Below are 22,933 nucleotides of genomic sequence, written 5' to 3' on the forward strand. Positions count from 1 at the left end.
ACGTTGTTTTCGGTTTAAAACCCCTAGTTCCTCGGAATTTCCTCAGAATTTTCCGAGGGAATTCCGAGGAATACCATATCTTCGGCGGAATTTCCTCGGAAAATTCCGAGGAAATGGAATTTATAATCAAATCCCTAAATCGACAAGATCTATTCCAAGGAAAACCTATCTGCCCTCGAAATTTCCTCGGTATTTATATTTAAAAAAAAAAAAGGTCGACGCTAGTCTGTTTCCGAGTCGTCATCACCAGATGAATCTGAATCTGGATCTTGGTGAAACTCTCCAATCACTGGTTCATCCTCTACGTGAACGGCGGCTTCCTCTCCGAAGTCGGTTAAATCGACTACAAGGCCAACTCCACCTAAATCTTCTGCTGCACTTAAGTTGCCGGATGTGCTTGGTTGTAGTGGGTCTTCCAGCTCAGAACTTCCCTGAACTCGGCCTCTCGGGTTGAGTCTTGTAACAGTAACCCATGGATCATCTCTGTTCCTTACCCGGGGGTACTTGATATAACAAACCTGATCGGCCTGAGAAGCAAGAATGAAAGAACGCATCCTTTCCCGCTGTATCAAGTCGGTATATGGGAAAAAGAGCCCTACCATTCTCATCAACATGAAGTTCTGAACGAGCACATATATCGACTAAATCCAGTCTTGACTTCAAATTATCCTTTGTTTTACCTTGAACATTAAGGATCGTGTTCATGAGATTGTCAAAAAAGTTCTTCTCAATATGCATGACATCTAAATTATGCCTTAGTAGATGATCCTCCCAGTATGGCAGATCCCAAAAAATACTTTTTTTTTGTGCCAGTTATGTAGGTCTCCAACACCATCTACCGGAAAACGCTCATGTCCACCGACGTCTGGCGTCCTTTCTGCACCAAAATCTCTAAGTTGTGTCTTCATTTTTTCCCACGAATTTCCGGAGGTGGACTGTCAAACACCCTCTTGTTCTTCGTAAACAAATTCCTACTTCTACGATATGGATGATCTGGTGGTAGAAATCTCCTGTGACAGTCAAACCAACACGTTTTCCTTCCGTGTTTTAGTTGGAAAGCATCAGTGTTATCTTGACAATATGGACATGATAGCATTCCATGCGTTGTCCATCCAAATAACATACCATATGCTGGAAAATCACTTATTGTCCACATTAGTACTGCCCGCATTTGAAAGTTTTCCTTATACGAAACATCGTATGTTTCAGCACCTTGAGCCCATAGTTGTTGCAACTCATATATTAGTGGCTGAAGAAACACATCAAGTGATCTCTTAGGATGCTCTGGTCCGGGAACGAGAATCGAGAGAAACAAAAACTCTCGTCGCAAGCACAAGTTTGGGGGTAGGTTGTATGGTGTAAGAATGACTGGCCATAGAGAATACTGTCTTCCACTATTGCCAAACGGGCTGAAACCATCAGTACATAATCCAAGGTAGACATTTCTTCTCTCATACGCAAAGTCGGGATACTTTGATTGGAAATGCTTCCACGCTTTTGCATCTGAAGGATGTCTGATCTCACCATCTGTTGAGTGCTCCGCATGCCATCTCATTGGTTGCGCTGTGCGTTCAGACAGATACAACCTCTGCAACCTTTCCGTCAAAGGCAAATACCACATCCTTTTATATGGCACTGGAACTCTTCCACTCGTATCTTTATAACGAGGCTTCCCTCAAAATTTGCATGAAACCCGCTGTTCATCCGCCCTCCAATAAATCATGAAGTTGTCTCTGCATACATCTATTACCTGATACGATAAACCAAGACCAGCTACGAGTTTCTGAACCTCGTAGTATGAGCCAGGAGCTACATTATCTTCGGGTAGAATACCTTTTACATAATCAGCAATCGCATCCACACAGTCTTCAGCCAAATTATAATCCGTCTTAATGCTCATCAATCTTGTAGCAGATGATAAAGCTGAATGACCATCTCTGCAACCTTCGTACAATGGTTGCTTTCCAGCATCCAACATATCATAAAATCTCCTAGCTTCGGCATTGGGTAAATCTTCCCCTCTAAAATGATCATTACCATCTGCTCAGTACCTACACCGTAATCTACATCCGTTCTAATTGGATCTTCTAATCTAACCGCTGGCTGAGGTTCGCTAGTACTACCATGTTCATAATCAGTTTCCCCATGATGATACCAAATTTTGTAACTTCGTGTAAACCCACTCAAATATAGATGAGTCCAAACATCCCACTGTTTAATAACTTTTTTATTTTTACAATTAGAGCAAGGACATCTTAACATATCTGTTTTTGCTTCCGGTTGTCGGTGAACTAATCCCATGAATTCGGTTATACCTTGTTGGTATTCTTCCGTAAGCAATCTCGTGTTCGGATCCAAATGAGGTCGATCGATCCAAGAACGAAAATAATTTGAAGAAGACATGTTTTTGATGAATCAAATTCGTGTGTAAAGAGAGTGAGAGGGAGGATGAAGATATGGAGTGCTTGTATTTATAGTTGAAATCCTGCCGACAGACCGAGGAAATTCCGACGGAATTCCGATGCCAACGGCTAGTTCGTCGGAATTTCCTCGGAATTTTTTAAAATCCCCCAACGGCTCTCCAACGGCTCTTTAACGTCTATAATATTTCCTCGAAATTCATCGGTTTTTTCCGAGGAATACAATTTTCCTCGGTATTCCATAAGAATATTCCGACGGAATGAAATTTCCTCGGAATTCCGTCGGTATATTCCGAGGAAATTCCTCGGTATATTCCGAAGAATTCATTTTCCGTCGGAACGTCCGTCAGAATACCGCTGCTTTCTTGTAGTGGTAGGACCCGAAACCAAAAAGATCCAACCCAAACCTGACTCGAGAACCCAGATGGCCCAGGCCTAATTGGACCCTTCTTTAATTGGGTAGACTTTAGCTTTCTATTGTTATATGTATATTGATAAATTATCCAAAAATAAAATAATGTAACCTAAGTGAAAAAAAATGAAAAACCTAATCAAAATTCGGTAAACCAGAACCAAAAAATAAAACCTTATATAAATACAAGTTTGTCACTAGAAAAGAGAGATGGGAGATGGAATGCTAATTTGCGTTCGTAGCCTTCATTCTTCGAGTTTCATACGTCACCACGGCCTAACAAACACACACGTTTTGCGTTAGCAACACTTACGTCTAAAACAAGAAAACGTCGTGTTCTTGATATAGACCAATCTCAGATACGAAGTGTCCGAACCCTTAAGCAAAATGCACCAAACGCATGAAGAATCAAGTTTTGCTTATCTTTACGGAACATAAACTATAAACCTTGAAAACCCAAATTTTCTTGTTTCTGGTTACAACAAAAGAGAAGAAACAACTACACGAAAAATGTCTAATGAAAACTCCGTAATGTCATTGCTAGATCGTATCTCCGCTCACCTCTGTCTTCAAGACGTATCAATTGCATTATTAGGTCTATTTCTTTTCAGTTGCCTGCGAGCCAAGCTAACTAACAAAGGCGGTCCGATACAATGGCCAGTCTTTGGAATCACCCCCGAGTTCTTCCTCCAAGCTCACGACGTATACGGATGGGTCACAAGGTGTTTAACCAACAGCCAAGGAACGTTTCCTTACCAAGGAATCTGGTTCAGTGGATCTTACGGAGCCATGACAAGCGTCCCGGCAAACATCGAGTACATGCTCAAAACCAACTTCAAGAACTATCCTAAAGGAGAGTTTTACAAAGAGAGGTTCCGAGATTTGCTTGAAGAAGGTATCTTCAACGCGGATGATGAGTCTTGGAAAGAGCAGAGACGTATCATCATTACCGAGATGCATTCAACACGATTCGTAGACCATTCGTTCCACACAACGAGGGAGTTGATAGAGATGAAGCTCTTCAAAGTGATGGAGAGCTTCTCAAAGTCTCAAAAAGCATTTGATCTTCAAGAGATTCTTTTGAGGTTGACGTTTGATAATATCTGTATCGCGGGTCTCGGCAATGATCCTGGTACTCTGGACGTTGATCTTCCTCAAGTTCCATTCGCTAAGGCCTTTGAAGAAGCAACGGAGAGTACTATGTTTAGGTTCATGATTCCACCGTTTTTGTGGAAGCCTATGAAGTTTTTTGACTTAGGGTATGAGAAAGGGCTGAGGAAAGCTGTTGAGACGGTTCATGGGTTTATAGACAAGATGGTCGTGGACAGAATCAAGATGCTTAAAGATGAAGGAACGTTAGAGAGAAACAAATCAGATGTCCTCTCGAGGCTAATCCTTATCGAAAGTCACAAAAGAGGCAATGACAATGATCGGTTCACCGTCAAGTTTTTCAGACAGTTCTGCACAAGTTTCATCTTAGCGGGACGTGACACGAGTTCCGTCGGGCTTAGCTGGTTCTTCTGGTTGATAACAAAACATCCAGAAGTCGAAAACAAGATCCTCCAAGAAATAACAGAAATTTTGAGCCAAAGAGACAAGATGAGATCAGTTGATGAGAGTTGTTGTCGTCACTTCACAGTCAAAGAGCTAAACGACATGGTTTATCTACAAGCGGCACTGTCTGAATCTCTCAGACTCTATCCACCGATACCAATGGAAATGAAACAAGCAACAGAAGAAGATGTGTTTCCAGATGGGACTTTCTTGGAGAAGGGTTCAAGGGTTTACTTCTCCATCTATGCTATGGGAAGGATGAAATCAATTTGGGGTGAAGACTGTGAAATGTACAAACCGGAGAGATGGATACAAGGAGGACAATACGTGAGTGATGATCAGTTTAAGTATGTTGTGTTCAATGGCGGTCCAAGGCTTTGTTTAGGGAAAACATTTGCGTACTTGCAGATGAAAATGGTGGCTGCTTCCATCTTGTTGAATTACTCGATCAAGGTTGATCAAGGTCATCTTGTTGAGCCTCGAGTTACAACCACTTTGTATATGAAACATGGTCTTAATGTTAGGATCATGAAGAGGTCTTTAGAGGAGAAGAAGCAAGACTCATAAGTAAATAAGAAGATCGAAACAAGCTATAAACGGGGCCATGAATTGGAGCTTGTTACTAAAATATTTGTTTATATTATATATGGGCTAATGTAAGATCATCACCCTTTGTTCTATCTCAAAGTAGATTTAGACACTTATATAATCTTTCTTAGTAAAATGTACATTGTGTGTATTATATTCCGCGTAAGGCAGATTAAAATGTTATACAAAGCAAACAATGCAATTAAAAGGTACAAACTAACATACCGTAAGTATGACCTCGTGCACACATTTCAGATCTAGTTGTCTGCAGTCCGGTTTAACTGATTTATAAACTAAACCGACAAGGATATAAATCGAGTCGGTTTCATATCTTGTTTGTATCTAACCCAACTGTAATCATACCAAACAAAAGTAAACCGATTAAAACGTCATTTTCCCTTCTAAATGTTTTTTATCTATACTATTATTTATCAAGTGATTTAGCTTATTTGTCATGTTCTCCATGATTTTAGGCAATTTTGCTTATTTGTCATATTTTAATTAGGTTTAAGTTGAATCATTAATTTATTAATAGTTTTTATTTGAGTCCATAATTTATTAATCTAAATAATATAACTATAAAATATGTAATCTATACTATTATTTATGAAGTGATTCTGCTTATTTGTCATGTTCTCCACGATTTTAGGTAATTTTGCTTATTTGTCATGTTTTATTAGGTTTTAGCTTAGTCATTGATTTATTAATAATTTTTTAGCTGAATCTCTAATTTATTAATTAAAAAATATCGTAATAAATTTTATATATAATTAAAAACGAATTTTTATTTAATAATATTAAAATCTATATGTTATACTAAAATTCTTATTTTCTTATTTGTCATATTTTATTAGGTTTTAAGCTTTTAAATAGGTCATTGATTTATTATTAGTTTTAACTGAGTACTAGATTCTGACCCGCCCTTTAAAAGGGCGTGTATATTTTTTATTTAAAATTACATAATTTATCAATTTATTATTTGAGATTTTGTACGTATATTCTTATTTCACAATATCATTTTATATTTCTTATTCATTTTATAAGAATTAAATTTGTTCAATTGATGAGATATAAGATTTACTCGGTATATTTTAGACTAAATCAATAATATATATTTGGAGGGGTTTTCATAGTTTTTACCAATGTTTTTGTATTTGATCTAGATCCGCGGTCGAACCGGTAAATTCGGTGACCCATATATATTATGGTTCAGATTTAGTTAAAATTCAATATTTAAAAACCAGATAAATCCGTAAAAATCATAAAGTCTGTTACTAACTCGCAATCGACACTGGTTGACCAGATAAAAATCCATATAAATCTGATTATATTTGTTTTAAAATGATTCAACTTTTGATATATTTTTAATGGTACATAATTTAAATAAAATATATGATTTGTAATTTTTTTAATTTTGATAATGCTTTTACTATATCGTTTAATTTTAATGAAGAAAATGGTGATCAAAACTAAAAATTATATATTGTTTTTTTCTTGGAAAAATTATTATATATATTTTCTCATTTAACTGTATCCATTTATAATTCTGATCTTTGTTTTGTTTTATAAACATATTTGTGGTTTAGCTCTATGTCCCCATCATTTTTTTGTATACGTATGTAAGTCTTTAGTAAATCAAATATAAATAGTACATTATTATTATATTTTTATTGGGGCCTCGAGATTGTTTTTAACAATTGTAACTCATAAAATGTAGTATTTATATTTATTAGCAAAAGAAAGAATGATGTTTCGTAGTGATACGTAGTTATAAAATATGGACTACGTATATATATATTTTTTTGTAAGCTAAACTACGTATATTGATGTTTCGTAGTCATAAAAAAACCCAATAATATTATGGTTGAAGACGCCGTAATATTAACTTTCACGTGAGTGAGTATGATTTCATATTCAATTTGTAATCAAATATGAACATGTCCATGTTGACCTATTGTTACAAAAAGAACCAGTTATAATGTTATATTATGGTTGATGTTACTATTGAGCACGTAAACGCATAGTTATCAATGTCATATTGGGTTTAACACATTTAAAAAATGCGGGTAGCTTTATAGTTATCAATGTGTGTTATGGGGGTATTAACCGTGATAAAAATATAGTTATGGATACGTTATTAGTTATCCCGCATCTTTACCAAATTTCTGTTTTTGTTTGATTAAATAAAATATATGGGTGCAGTTATAAAAAAGTAGCAGCCGATAATTAGGGAAGATAAGTGGTGGTTACATCCACAATATATATGCAGTTACATTAAAAAGCATGTATCATTAAAATTTTAAATTGGACTCAACTAATATCAATTGGGCATGTTCCTGCTTTAATAGTATTGATTTATTAATTTTCACAAACCCGTAATGAATTTTATATATAATAAAACACGCATTTTATTTTAATAATATTACATGTTATATTAAATAATTAATTATAAATTAATATAATAAAATTGTGAAAATATATTTAAAATTAAGAGAATTCTTATATATATTGTTTAGCTATCTGAAATAATATTTTTTATTATAAAGTTAAAAAACTAAGATATAAAACAGTTTATAATTGAATATTAGTCAAACAAAAATATTTATATAAAGATATTTTCTAAACTATTTCTAATATATGCGTGTTTTAAAACTTTTAACACAATAGTAAGTACATAGTTTGATGAACGCTTTTTTGACATATATAAATAATTTGATGTTTGATTTAACTATTTAAAATCATAAATAATAACTTAACTTGTGACTGAGTTTAAAACAATTTTTCTTGCTTTTACTTCAAAACTTGTTTAATCCGTGAAAACTATAGCTTCAGTTGGTGACCACTAAAAGAATGAAAAAAAATGAACAAAATAAAAAATAAAATTTTATTTGAGGAATTGAAAAAATAAAATAAAAATGAATTTTTGTTCAATTTGTTCCTTATCAAAATTGCATAGGGAAATTGTTTCTTATAAATTCATTCCTCCATGGGGAACAAAGAATTCACCATAATTTTTTTCCTTCAACATGTTCACCAATTACAGTTTTATAATGCCGATTTTTGGATGATAAAATAAGTATTCGACAGATGATTATGCCCTCATGTGCGGGCAAAACACCTAGTTCAATATTATTTATCAAAGACAATAACATAGAAAGTTGATATGTTAGATCGCATAAAAAAACTACAATAAGTTCATGAGAAACAATCTAACCCGTTAGAAAATATGATATGACAAATAAAACTGCAAAAAGAAATCAAAGATGAAGTCCGGACCGAAATTTGGTTGGATGTTACCAATACGTTGATATCAAATGATCTTGTTCCACGTTTTTTTAACAGTTGAAGTGCTTTCCCCCGTTACAGTGGACTGCAGTCACTTTCATTGCCTACACGTTAAGAGTTCTCCAAATAAAGATAGATCATTTTTTTTGGTTGAAGCTGTTCTGGAACAGATCTATTCCAAAAATATTACCCTAGAACCCGTCGAACAATCTCTGCGTTAACAATTATAACAAAAATCGAAGCAAAACGAGTATACAAAAGCTGGCGAAAAACAAAAAATATCCTCAGAAACGTAAAGAAAACAACCAGAATGAAACCATGATACTAGAAAACAAAGAAGAAAAAAATTATTAAAAGAGAAATCCTAGCGGTGGTGCTTTATTAAAAGCCACCGCCGCAAGCTCACAAAAATATCTATCCTTTTTCCCGTTCATTGATGGTTACAACTTCTTAACCTCATATCTTTGCATGACTCTTCTACAATTAAAACATCATTTTAACACTGATTTATTATTTAAATTATAAGAATTATTACGTCAAAAACTTTATATGACCATTGTTCTGTGTCTTGTTAAGAGATCTCATGTAAAGCTTTTCTCTATATTAGTCGAGTTAAATAACCCAATTTTAGAAAATCACCTTTCTCTTTACACGTTTTCTCGGTACATAGTTCTTATTTTATTACAAATTATAAGTGCTACGTCAACAACTTTATATGACCATTGTTCTGTGTCTCGTTAAGAGATCTCATGTAAAGTTTTTCTCTTTTAGGCGAGCTTATTATTAGGCTCAAATTCCATATCTACCGGTATTAAAAACATCATAACTGAACTATATTTTGAGTAAATAACCCAATTTTATAAAATCACCTTTCTCTTTTCTCGTTTTCTCTGTAAAATTCATCTTCGTTTTATATTGTTTAGTTTCTCTGGTTTTTGGCGCTGTAAAAAAAACACCTTTATTCTTTTTCGTATTAGTTTCTCTCATCTTATTAACTTAGCCAATATGATTATTGATAAAAATAAATAACTTGTCTATCATCCTCTTTACGTTCAGAGAATAGTAAACTTTTCTTATACACAAATGCTAACTTTCATAATAACTATATAGAAATATATTATAGGCGATCTTATAATCTCCGAGATCTCCTAATACCCTATTGAAAGCTAATACGTGGTAACATGTACGAGATTGGACAATCATCAAATCATTTTCATGGTGTTTATATCCCATGGTAAGGCCATTAATAGCGTTTATACCTCGCCAAAGTCATTGATTCGGTAACGAATACTATAGTAGTTGTGTATCTCCATCGTCCCATGCCACCATGTGAACTGAACGAATCTCTCTCACTCATGCTCAAAGTCCACAGCAACATCTCAAGTCATTACTTCGTCGGAACCGTAAATACCCGTCAGAATCATTAATCTTCAAACATCTTTAGGACCACCATCAAATTTGCAGTAGATAGATAGCGCCATATAAAGATCTGAAGAAAAACTATACTAGCGAATATGGACGGACCATCAATGATCCATGCATATGATCAGTGCCGTGCGAAGAATTTTAGAGGCCTAAGGCAAGTTTTAAAAATAAATTTATTTATAATCTTAATAAAAATAATTTTCTAATATAATATATTATTTTCACCAAATACACAAATCTAATACTGTAAAAGAATAAGTTTATAACGTAAATATATTATATTATGTCATATAGAAAAAAATACATCAATTCAAAAAATGAATTAATTAATTTTCGTAGAAATTTTTTTTTAAATAAGTTTAAACCACTATACTAGAAATTATTTTAAATTTTGGGGCCCTAAAAACAGTCATATTAATCGGGAGCCTAAGGCGAATGCCTTTTTTAATACACTGTAGGCACGCCTCTGCATATGATTCACATAGTGTCATCAATCACTGATACGTAACCAGCTTTGTAGTATGAAACCACGTATCTCATCATCTTCTTTTTTTTCCTTCTTTTTAATAATAATACAAGTTTTCAATAAAATTGGAAAAAGAACATTAAAAACTTGCCGTAACATAAAAACCTAAATCACTCATTAAAAAAATCAAAACAATTAATTAATAAAAATCCATAAGCCATCAGGATTAGGATCGAAAATTCTGATACCATGATAAGTTTAGAGGAAACCTTTGAAGTATAATAGTTTTCCTCATCCTATTAACTTAGCCAATATGCTTATTTATACGAATAAATAACTTGTCTATCATCTTTACATTTAAAGAATAGTAAACCTTCCTTATACACAAATGCTAACTTTCCTAATAACTATATAAAATATATATTCTCTCCGTTTCAATATAGATGATGTTTTATAATGTTTGTTTTGTTTCAATTTACATGAAGTTTTGAGATTTTAAGGAAATTTTGAGATTTTAAAGTTAACTTTAACTTTATTGAAAACTGTTCAACCAATTAGATTTTACAGTTTTTTTATAGTTGGTGAACTGATTTTAAAATTATATGTTTAAAATATTTTTCTAGAAAAATGTAATTTTTTCAATCTTTGTGCACTATTACAAAACATCAAGTATTATGAAACGGAAGGAGTATTATAGACGATCTCATAATCCCGAGATCTCCTAATATTTTCTTTTGGACAGTGCTTTCATCATTGGGTTAGATAAATCTAAATCACAAATAGATGTGACAGATTTTTTATTTTCTGGAGGCTTCGGTGACGTCACTGTAGTTACAGTGGGTAGGAGACAGTCGTCTTGCATGTCTGGATCTTAAGAACAAGATCTGGCGTGTTTCCTCAAGACTATGCAGTTCTTTTGATTCTTCCGGTGACCGCTTGTGGGTCTTGTTTTTTCTTTCACTGGTTGAAGGAGGAATCAGTGGATCACTGGGTGGTGGTTGCGGCGAGGATGGTTGGTGGTGTTTAAACTGTTAAGGCCAATATGAGTAAACTCGCCATTTTGGAAGATGATGGAGGGTCTTCAAAGAGGCCTCCATCAGTGGTTGACTGCATCAATTTTTAAATCTCGACCGACTCAGGACCAAAGTCCTTCTCTCTCCCTTATGTGATGAACTTCTTCGCTCATAGTCCTATGTCTGCATTTAGAGCACCATTAACTAAGGGTGCTTGTAGGGTGCTTAGATTTTTTTTTAATTAAAAAAAAGAAAGAGAAGAAGAAGAAGAAAGATGAGTGCTTAATTAGGCATCACAAGCACCTGTTGCATGGCGGGCCCCACTGATATGTAGTGGCCCGCGATTGGTTTATTTTTATTTTTTAATATTTTTTTTAATCAGAGAAAAAACCAAAAAAAAAAAAAATTAAGCACCCCAAATGGGGTGCTAGGGTTAATGGTGCTCTTAGTGACTAGATCCTTCAGATAGCAGGTTTTGGTTTGGGTATTTCGGGTATCGGGTAGGTCGGGTATGGGGGCTAGAGATCTATCTATTACACTACCTATTTTCGGTTCTGGTTAGATATATAGTTTCAGGTTCGGTTTGGATAGTAAAACAAGGAACCAAAAATATCCGGAAAAATTTGGCTCTCATTTGGTTCCGGTTTCAGTTTGGTTGTTTCGGGTAGTTCGGCTAATTCAAGTAAAATATCAGGTGTTTTGGGTATCAAGTATCTAGGATGATTCTAATAAAAATCTTGGATTTTATGGATTATTTTGGATATTACAGATAAAACTATCATGATACTTTAGGGTACTCTAAATACTTTTATAATAATTTAGTTTTCTTTTAAATATTTTCAACTTTAAGTAGTTTTTTAAAAATATAAATATATACATACTTATATTATATGCATATATAACTAATATTTTTATATATTCTGATATCCGTTTGGTTCTCGGTTTGGTTTATGATGTGGTCATCAGATCAGCAACTAAACCGGAGGTCAACCCAAAGCCCTACTCAACCAGCCAAGGCGCAAACCAGGATATACGTGCACTAACAATGCCATATCTTACAAACCAGGAGGGTCTAAATCACGAGGATAATTTTTATGGATTCTACACTCAAGAAGGAGTCAAGACCAATTGGAATTGGGCCAAAATATTCACGGAGCAAGAAGTTATGAATTTTACAAGTCAGAGGTTTTCCAGCCCGTCCATCTGCGAGTACCCGACTTTAGAAGGAGATTCCAGCCCAAGGAAGGAGCGGCCTGAACCAAAGCCCATCATAGGATTCAAGAGGAATCTCTCAGATTTTCAGAAAGCCCATTACCAGGAGAAATGGCCACGGAATTATGAAGTTATGATCCAATCTCCAAAACCGGCCAAACCAGTTCTACACTTGCCTCAATTGGAAGCTAGCCGGTTCAATCAGCTTCAAACCAGACATTAGCGACCAAGAGAGCATTTCAACCAATAAGGAGACATCATACACGGCCAATAGGAGTTCTACAAGTCCATACCTTGCACCAGCCAACATAGGATCAAAAGGATCCTCATTAACTCCAACTTGCCTTATTTGGAAGCTCTTGCATTCAAACTCCAACAGCTCTTTTTCTTTGAGTTTATGCACGACATCAGAACCTTCCAAGCCATCCAGAAGATCCCAAGGAAGCTCTCTTATCCCCTTAAACCATCCAGGTTCAAGAAAGATCAGATTCTTTACTTGGAACCAAAATCCTACAAAAGGCTCCAACAGCTAGTTTTCGATTTCTTTCTTAGTTTTGATTTGTTTCCTTTTCTATTTGTTTTAGAACGTTAGGACCTTTGTCTCTGAGCATTATATAAGCTCCTAGACGTCCATTGTAAAGATCACCCTTAATCACCAAGTTAATAGAAAGTTTATTCAGTTTTATCAAAGTTGTTCTTTGTATAAAATATCGGTCTTTAGGATTCAAAGAGAGATTCTTTGTTGTCTTATTGATTTCGTGAGTCTAGTTTGTTTGTGCAAATCAAACAAGCTCAGTACACAGATTGAGAGAATCAATCACTTCGATCCATCATTCCATCAGATTGAGAGATTCAATCAAACTTTCCTCCGCAAATCCACTTCAAGCCATCATTTGATCAAGCTGAGAGTGATACACATCCAGCAGCCTGATTCCGCCATATCTATCCCTTTCTTTTGTTTATTGTTCTTGTTTTATTCATATCATAAACCTCATATCATTTAATTCCATTTGTTTCAGGTTATCAAGTCATAATCCAGCCATATCGACCAATCGGCCACATCTTTGGTCGATCCGATTTAAACCTTGGTTCCACCATTCAACCAATTCGTGGGGTACCCTTCCTGTGCCTACAACAGTTTCGGTTCGGTTATTTTGGATATAAAAATAAAGAAAACATTCGGGTATTTGAAGATTTCGGTCCGGTATTGGGTATTTCGTTTCGGATCTTCAGTTCCGTTTTTTTTTTTGCGCAGGCCTAAAGTTGTGGTAAAGTGATCTTGGTCCGTCTCTTCTTCGTCCCAGTTTCTCTTTTCCCTTTCACGGTGGTGATAGTGGCTTTTGTTTTCTGGTGGTCGTGTGGTTGTTAGTGAGTTTTCTTGTTTGGTCGAGTTAAATTTTTTGTGGATTGGTTTTTAATATTTAAAGCTTTTGTATTTTTTTTATCTTTTTATCTTTTTTATTTCTGATTTTTATTGTAACAAAAATTCCAAAAATTTAATTAGGAAAGCTTTTTATTTTAAAAACTAAGCAACCCAATTCTGAATAGTGAACCGAAATAACCCAACATAATTAATGATCTTATTGTTTACATCTGGTTTTTATTCTTGATAAACCGGATAATTTAAAAGCCTAACCTAAAACCGGACTAGACAACCTTAGGTTTCTGAAGAAATGTCTTCAAGTATGGAATAATCTGAAGAAGAGGTATAGGTTTAAATCGGTTTCTCGTGCTAGTAACAAACTTAAACCATTGGCTTGTTGGATCACAACTGCCATTTCCTTCTAAACATTAGCAGCTTCTCGTCACAACGTTGCCACTATCTAAATCAACATCCAAACAAACAGACTCTCCATTCTTTCTTACCGAGAAGTCACGAGGGCTGCATCTTTGATTCAGACACAACTTTCCATTTTGAACAGTAAGATTCTGAGGTAAACAAACGCACAGACAGACTTTCCTTCCTCATAAATTTCAAGAAGAAGAGATGTTCTTCTGTTCGTGATAAAATTCCATGAGATGAAAGTATAAAGCTTTTTGGTCTGTTGCAAGAACCAAGCTTCAGTTGAAATAATAAGTTCCTCATGATTCAAAGGCCAGCCACAGGATGAAATATTATTTTCTTTGGCTGAGTTTCCATTAGACCTGGTCCTGAACAAAGTTTTTTTATTTTATTTTAGTCCCCACCAATAATGTCAAAATGTAACTGTATAATAAGAGCGTGTGTACCTTGCAAAGGAGACTGAATAGCAGAAAACATATCCAAAAATGGTAGAGTTCCTGATGCTTGACCAATACCAATCCAAAATAAATGCCATAAGATTCAACCATATTCTATAGTTTTCTGTCTTACATAATAGCTACCTCCAAGAGTCCATATCGCCCAAACTAGATCAAGATCCACAGCTAACGCAAAGGAACAACTTAGAAATCTATTGTCATTCAGATTGTTTCCTCTTTGATCAAATCCAAAACTCGCTCAGAAACAAAAGATCTCATGTAAGCATTTCTTTTAGGGCATGCCTGGTTTCTCTGCTACCATCCGCAAACCCAACTTTTGCGGTTGACAGCAATTGTTGGTGTTTTGAAACAATCACAGAAAACGCTACAAATCGTTTCAAACCGCTCTGAACCTCTTAAAATCAAAAACTGGTTCCAGCTAGCGTTTGCGGTTGCGGGAAAATAATTTTTTTTTTTTAAGAATTAAAATATAAAATGAAAATATTCAATAAAAATTTTAAATTGAAATACTAGAGATAATAAAATGTATATATATATATATATATATATATATATATATATATTAATTTATATTAGAAAAATTTAAAAAATATTTTCTATAATTTTTTAAATTTTAATATTACAATTTTATATATATAATTTTTATATTTATTATAATATTATGATTTTTAATAATTTTATAATTATATAAAATGTCAATATTAATAATTTATTATTTAACAAATTATGCATTTGGTAGTTAACCAGACATAAGTATTCCGCAAACAAACCAATTTCTAACTGATGTTCCAGTTGTGCAAATCTCTTAATAACGCTTAAAACCGTAACTACCGGCATCCACAAACGCACGCAACCGCATCCGCAACCGCTGCGGTTACACCAGTCAGACCCTTAATCTGCATAATTCATCTTTTCTAAGACTTAAAATTTAAACCTCTTAGTGAAAAGCATTAATGCACTCTTATTCAAACTATTGGACTAATTAGGGGGCTTCCAATATCTCTTATCTTTAAACCACATAATCAAGTGGTACCAAAATTGACACCTAAGCAGAAATTTCTTAATTTATAAAATTATCTCTTATCTTTAAACCACATAATTTAGTGGTGTACCAAAATTGACACCTAAGCAGAAATTTCTTAATTTATAAAATCTCACCCTTCATTATTCTCTTATTATTTAGAACTAATAAATTAATATAATATTTAATTATAAATAATAGTATATTTTGAACTAAAATAAATTATAATTTTCAAAATAATAAAAAAATTTTCAGCATAATTTTCTAACAAATAACAAAACTAAAAAATAGATATACTATTTTTTAAAAATTAATATTTCAAGACAAAAATATTATTATATAACAAAAAGATACTCAGTAATAAATATTCGTATTTCTAAGTATAAAGTTTATTATTAGGTCTATGATGTCTACACAACTTTAACTTATTCTTTGTTATGATACATATGATATTTGGAATTGAATAAAGAAATTTGCTTAAGATTATATATAAGGTATCAATAAATTGAAAAAACAATCATGAAATATCATTTTTTTTTCATTTGAACTCAATCGAACACAATTTTAACACGAAATTACTATCAAATTAAAAATATAACAAACATTAAAAATAAAAAAAATTATTAATGAAAATTTTCAATTGTGAAAATGTATGATTTGTAAACAAATGTACCATATTTTATTACTACAAACAAATTAAGATTTTGTTTACATGATATAAATAGGAGATCTACAATTGTTGTATATAACTACATTAAAAGGTTACATAAATAATTTTTAAAAACTCAAACACAATTCTAGTATTGATGTGGAAATAAAAAAATATATACTTGCACAATACGAACAAGATATACAATATAAAACAACTCAACAAAAACACGTAAGAGTAGACATGAAACTAAATGATTGAATATAAAAATGATTAAAAGTTCTACATCGCCAATAAAAACAGGACATAGTCCCATTCAAACTGTCTCAGTAATCGTATAAGGAAATTAAGTCAACGCAAGGAAACTAAGTCTTAATCTCTTTATAAATAATAAGTTCAACGGAAAAGAGATGATCAAAGTACATAAGAGCAATCACAATGATAAATATCACACATAACATAAAACCAAACTCTTCAAGTTAAAAAAAGAAATGTTAAAGGAAAACTTAAAGAAAGTAACCTTTCCGCATGAAGAGCGGACCAATCCATTGTATTATATAAAAAAAGCAAAATAACAAAACCTCTCTTTAAATATCGTCTGACATTAAAAAAAAAAAAAAAAAAAAAGACTGAAACACTCTCTCTTATCCTTTCGAAGAAGAAGAAGACTTCACCGGATTTCTGGCTCGGCCAGCGTCCGTTGGCTCTCGAGCCACGGCGTTGAGCCTGTTCTAGTGTTTTGTTTCTTTGTACGGTCCTCGGTCTCCTTGTTTGTGAGATGAAGCAACGGTTCGCCAGTTGAGCTACGGTTCGATTTAGGCGTGTGTGGCTCAGATCTGAAGATATGATGATGCAGAAGTGACTCTCTTTATCCATCCTGTGGCTTCCTTCTTTGATGGCTCAGATCTATCCGCCTTTCATCCATTGTGTAGGCGAGTGAAGCGCGTGAAGACGGCCGTTCTTGGTTCTCGGACCGAATCGGTCCGTTTTTGTTGCGGTGGTTAAGAGAATCTTATGGCTCTTGTCTCTGTTGGTTGTGGGCTCTGTTCTGGCTTTGTTTCCTGCAAGTGAATCGGGGGCTTTTTATTTATGTGTTTTTAGTGAAGTCTGGATATCATGTGGTTCTTGACCTCTATATTAGGAAATTATTATGCTCTCTTTTGATTTTTGGTCCTAAGCTTGTAGTGTTTTCGAGTGTGTAATGAGGGTGTGAACGCTTTCCTGTTTGTAACTACTGCTTCGGTGTGGTCGTTACCGGGTCTGACCTCGTTTATCTCCAGATCTGTTGAGATTGGAGTGTTCTTTATAGGACTTTTATGGAGGTGTTGCTTGGACACAATGAAGTTGTGTCGCAGCCGTATCCGGAAGAAAGTATGTTCCAAGTATGGTTCTATCTTACCGGGTTATAAAGTCTGGTTTCTTTGAGGTGGAGAGGAGTGCTCTCGGTGTTGGTAGGTGTTGGTAGAGGTTGAAGTTATCGTTTGGTCAGCCGGACAACGATATATCTCGTTCAGAGACTGGTGCAAGCTTAGTGTACTATTATCATGGTGGGTTATGTAATTTCCTTTTGTCGGAGTGTATGTGTTTGTGTTCTTGTTTTTGTAAGTCACTCCCGGTGTGGTTTTTAGGTGCCTTTCTTTGGGCTTATGTTTCTGGGGATATCTTTGTTTTCCGCCAGTTTGTGTATCAATCGTGTATCTCTTCGTTGAATGAATATTTTCAGACGGGAAAAAAAAAATATATCGTCTGACATCTGATGATGAAATTATTGTTGTAATGCTGAGTCACCCTTAGAGAATTGGTTCTCAAATTTCATTTTATGACATCTTATTTTGAACATATGAATATTTCTTTCACGTTGTTGCAAAATTTTCTACACAAAATAAAAAACACATTAAGTTTTTGTTTCCCAAAAAAATTGAGAGAAGAAGAGAGAGGAAACTTACGGCCATGGATCGTCTCCAACAAGCATCGTATCTCCTTCATTATATTTAAAAGTTAGTTTCCATTGATTGTGCATCTGCAACTTGCCTTCAATATTAAAGAGTTTTTCTAGTTCAACGATCATGTGATTGTATCCATCAAAAATAGTTAAATCCATAGTTCTAACAACACCTTCCATGTGAACCTGGTCAATAAACATATCAAGTGTTTGTGAACTAAGTATAGTAATCTCGATCTGTTAATAAAGTTATGCAAGTTTCTTTATCAGCATTATATATACTGTACTAGAATAAAACTGTGTGTGCAACCATATACAAAATCTAGTGTTTTCTTATAAATTAATAACATGATTAATTGTAAGAAAGCCTATGTCTTATAATGTTCAAGTTGTTAATATAAATAATTTTTGAATTGACTAAGAAGTAAAGAATAAATAAATGATGCTCTTTTTAATACCTTGGTATTACTTGTACTGAAACTGATTTCTTTCCTTTGGATTTCTGTTAGTGATGTCACTTCTTGAATTTGAACAAGCTTTTCTTCTTCAAAATTTATAGAAATTTTACCTTTTTGGTATGAGTCGAGTGGTTCCAAAACATCTCTTGCTTTGGTGGAAGCCGTTAGATCAACTCCAAACAATCTGAAGCTACCAGATGCATTGGTAGTTAAATTTTCTTTTGCTGACTGGACCATTTGGTCATTGTAATTTTCTTCGGACGTAACATCACCTGCATAGCTCACTAGCCAACCATATAAAATTTGCGAATCATTAGTTTTATTATGATAAATAAGTTGAGGAAGACTCGTCGAAGATTTTATGCTCGATTCTCTGAATTCTTGGCATTGAGTCAACACATAAATTATCATATTTTAAGTTCTATATAGAAATATGATGATAACTGATCCAACAAAGAAGCATAACTTATTAAAAAAATAGTATTTTCTTACCAAATTCGTTATTTTCGCGCTGGTGTTTTTTTTTTTTGAAAATCTGAGTTGAGAATGTTTGATGAAGGTATTAAAGGATCGATCTCCCATGGAGAGACCTTAGTAGGTCTTGAAATTGTTGCAGCTTCATCCCACTATACCTATAAAAATAAGTCTGTGGAATATATTAATATATTATTTTGAATATATTCTAAAATTATATAATAAAAATTAGTTATGAATATTTTTTACTTGTAGGCTTCGCCATTCCGAATTCTTCCAATAAATGGAGAAGTTTTCCACTTTTACTATTGTCCCAGAATATCTTTGCAGTAAGAAAATTCTAAGTAATGATATTTGGAATAAAAAAAATTATTCGAGTTTCAAATTTTACCTTATTTCTTTAAAATCACGTCCTTCAAACTTCATAGTAAATCTTGAACCTATATTGAACTTCTTGTTCACTGCATCTATGAATTTGTCGCAGTTGATAATGAATTTGCTCGACCTAATATCATCATAACAAGAATAAATTAAAATATGCTTATTTAAATAATATATGAACATGATGTTTAAGTAGGGTAGCAAAGTGTTTTCCTTACTTTGGCTTATAAAGCACATCAAACACACATTTGGTGTTAATAGCATTAGATGCAGTAGCAATTAAACCGTGGTGCATACTCTCTTTTGAAACTACTGATGATGATATGTGGCTTTGTTGAGGAGCTGCTTTTCTGATTCCAATTTGTGATTCCCCATTCTCTCCTCTAGAACATAAAAATATTTAAAATACAAAAAATTAAGACACAAAGGAGGTGTAAAATGACAAAATGCGTATACCTAAGGAATACAACGAGTCTCCAACGGCCAAAGTTTTTCCTTTTACAAACTCATTCATACCAGATGAGAAAAGATGTCTTTGTGGTGTACCTATTTGATAATTTATGTATAAATAAAGATTAGTAGTCACTACCAACCAATTTTAATATAATAACTTAGCTACCTTTAAAAGTGTGTTTAAATTTCCAGACATGATCATGGAGATCTTTAGCAACTATCTCTTGACTCGGTGTTAGCTCTGACATATTCCAAAAAAACAATTAATACAAAGCATCATATAAAATCTTACAATTTAAGTCAAGTATGATTTTTCGGTGTATTTATTAAATAAAAGTACCAATGGAGGAAGACATTCAACAGCATCTTTTTAAAATATAAAAAAACACCATGTTTGCTGGTATCCGAAGCAGTTAACACCTTGGTAAAATAGTTAAAGTTTTATTCGTTGTTGTCATTAGGAATAGACATTTCAACTTCCTAAATAATTAAATTGAAAAAAATATTTAAATATATTATAAGAAAAGGTACTATTAGTTCATAAATAAAATATAAAATTTCCCACTTACAGGGGAACATGGCAACAACAAAACTTTTGCATAAACTTCATCTGTACTGGTCTTCACCTAAAATCATTCATAAGACATATTAAAACCATAATATGTAAAATTTTAAGCCAATTATCTCATGCGTATTTTCTTAGAAAAAAGAAACATCATATAGCAAAGATACATACCTTAAGCTTGATACTAATAACATTACCATAAAGTTTTGAAGAAATATCAAAAATTGGTTTTAATTGGCACAGGTTGTCATTTCCTGATGCTACGTACAAGCTGAATATATAATAAAATTGTAGAAAAGTTTATGAAATAACCAAATAGAAGAAATAATATGAAATTATTGATAGAAAGACATTTGCCTGCTCTATGTGCCCTTGAGGAAAATAATAAACTTGTTCTCCAATTATTGGGAGATCAAACATAGATCCAGCACATAACTTCCATAACTGATCGTACAAAGATCTATTGATTTCATCAGTTCCTTTATGAAAAACTAAAATATTTTATGAGTAAATATTCCTAATAAATCAAGGATTTAATTTGAGTTCAATTTTTTACTTATACCTTGAAATTTAGGTTGTGCATTCATAATTTGGTTATTCGCCATCAGCTTTTACCAAATACTGGTCTTGAATTGCAACTTTCACAAAAATATCACTGAATCGAGAATGGTTGTTAACATCTTAAAATTGTGGATTTCTTAAAATTATTACAAATACACATTATGATCTTTGTAAGTTTTTCATTAAATTAAAGTTTATTTGAATTTTCATATAATTTTTTTGTGTTTCAGGTATTGTTATATGGATTTATCATTATATTCAAATACTTTAATTCAAAGAGTAGATATATCATGATAAACAGGTTTGGGTGTTTTTTTTTCTAAAGTAAGATTACGTCCTGATAGATAAGAATTTTTTAATTAAACTTTTACAAATTTTATTACAATATAAAATCATGATCATTCACAAAAAGAGCCATATACAACTAGATAATTAACATAATACCTTTTTTTAGTGAATTAGTGAAAACATTTCGAATTCTATTAAACGAGTTTGTTTTCTCTTCTTCTTTACAATGATCTGTATTTATCTTTGTTTAGTCATCAATTTGATATATATGAGGTATTTATAGTTGAAACAAAATTATTCTACATTAATATTTGTTCAGATGGTATTTTTGACTAATAAAGGTTACCAAAAACAACCAGGTCAAAGATATTTTCTTAGAAATGTCAAAACTTCTTGAATATCAGTTTAGTTATGTTTCTACAACACACACACACACAAATATATGCATATAATAATTCTGTAAAGAAACACGTCATACTTCCACCTCATAATTAGTTGATTAGTCATTGAAGACAATGGTCTTTGGTAAAAGAAATTCAAAGGTCATCTATGGACTTTCTACTGAAACATTAATGAATTTTTGTCGGCCTTTCCATTTATATGAGATCCCAAAATGGACACTATATAAGGGATGTTGAACATGTCAATTCTCCCATCATATATATCTTTAATTAAAAATTAACCAAAAGTAATATGTTTCTACACGATCCACATACATATGATGGAGACAAGTTGACCAAAATGATACTTAAAAAGGCATAACGAACAAAAATATGAAATTAGGATTCTTACTTGGACACATCATAGGAGCACGTTCCGTAGCCTGCAAGCAACATATAAAATATCTCATCTATTATTAGAGTTGATTACATAAAAGGGCACATTTTGTCTTTGTCTTTCACTCAGAGTCACATTGAACATGTGAAACACTTTCTTTGGAGCCAGTCAATATTTCTGACAATAGTACCCTTCCTTCCCTTGCGATTTTGTTTTGTTTTCCAAAGAAAAACCGGTACAGATTTCTGGTTTAGTTTATTTGGTTCTTAGGAGGCATTAATTTGTTAGGTTTATTGATTCAAGTGCTTTATTCTTAACCGTAGGATCTCGATCTGGTGCTTTCCATCCAAAGGCCGAAATTAAAACTTGATCAGTAGGTCAGTTTGATAAAGACGTGAATTTATTGTGTTTGGTGTGGGGGAACGATCGCATACAAAATTTTAAATTGTGATCGGCCTAAGCCTAAGTATTTATTCTGGAATCCGTCCAACAAGTATCCTTACTTGTACTCCGAACACAAAATATTCTGACGTATATATCGTCCATAAAACCTTTTGCACATATTCCGTTCACATGCATTTCCCAAATCTAATTCATCCACAAAATGTTCAGGAAAAAAAAGAATCTGGCGAGTGCTGATCGTTAACATATTACAAATACTAAAGAAAGTACATACATATATGTTTAACATATTACATTGGTTGTGGGTATCAACCAAAAAAACACAAAATCCAGCTTGAAGGTGGAA

At 33.1% G+C, this 22,933-nt stretch overlaps 1 protein-coding gene across 1 annotated transcript; it reads left to right on the top strand.

Moving 5' to 3' along the window:
* The first annotated feature begins 2,854 nt into the window (after positions 1-2,854).
* LOC103839343 (cytochrome P450 86B1) lies at positions 2,855-5,200 on the top strand. Its single transcript, XM_009115847.3, has one exon. The coding sequence runs from the start codon at positions 3,343-3,345 to the stop codon at positions 4,951-4,953; it is 1,611 nt and encodes a 536-aa protein (XP_009114095.1). The 5' UTR covers positions 2,855-3,342; the 3' UTR covers positions 4,954-5,200.
* Positions 5,201-22,933: the final 17,733 nt, after the last annotated feature.

The sequence above is a fragment of the Brassica rapa genome, chromosome A09, assembly GCF_000309985.2.
Source record: "Brassica rapa cultivar Chiifu-401-42 chromosome A09, CAAS_Brap_v3.01, whole genome shotgun sequence".
Lineage (NCBI taxonomy): Eukaryota > Viridiplantae > Streptophyta > Magnoliopsida > Brassicales > Brassicaceae > Brassica > Brassica rapa.

Bases quoted from the DNA above. Each gene is read 5' to 3' on its own strand.
- LOC103839343 (XM_009115847.3), top strand. From the start codon at position 3,343: ATGTCTAATGAAAACTCCGTAATGTCATTGCTAGATCGTATCTCCGCT.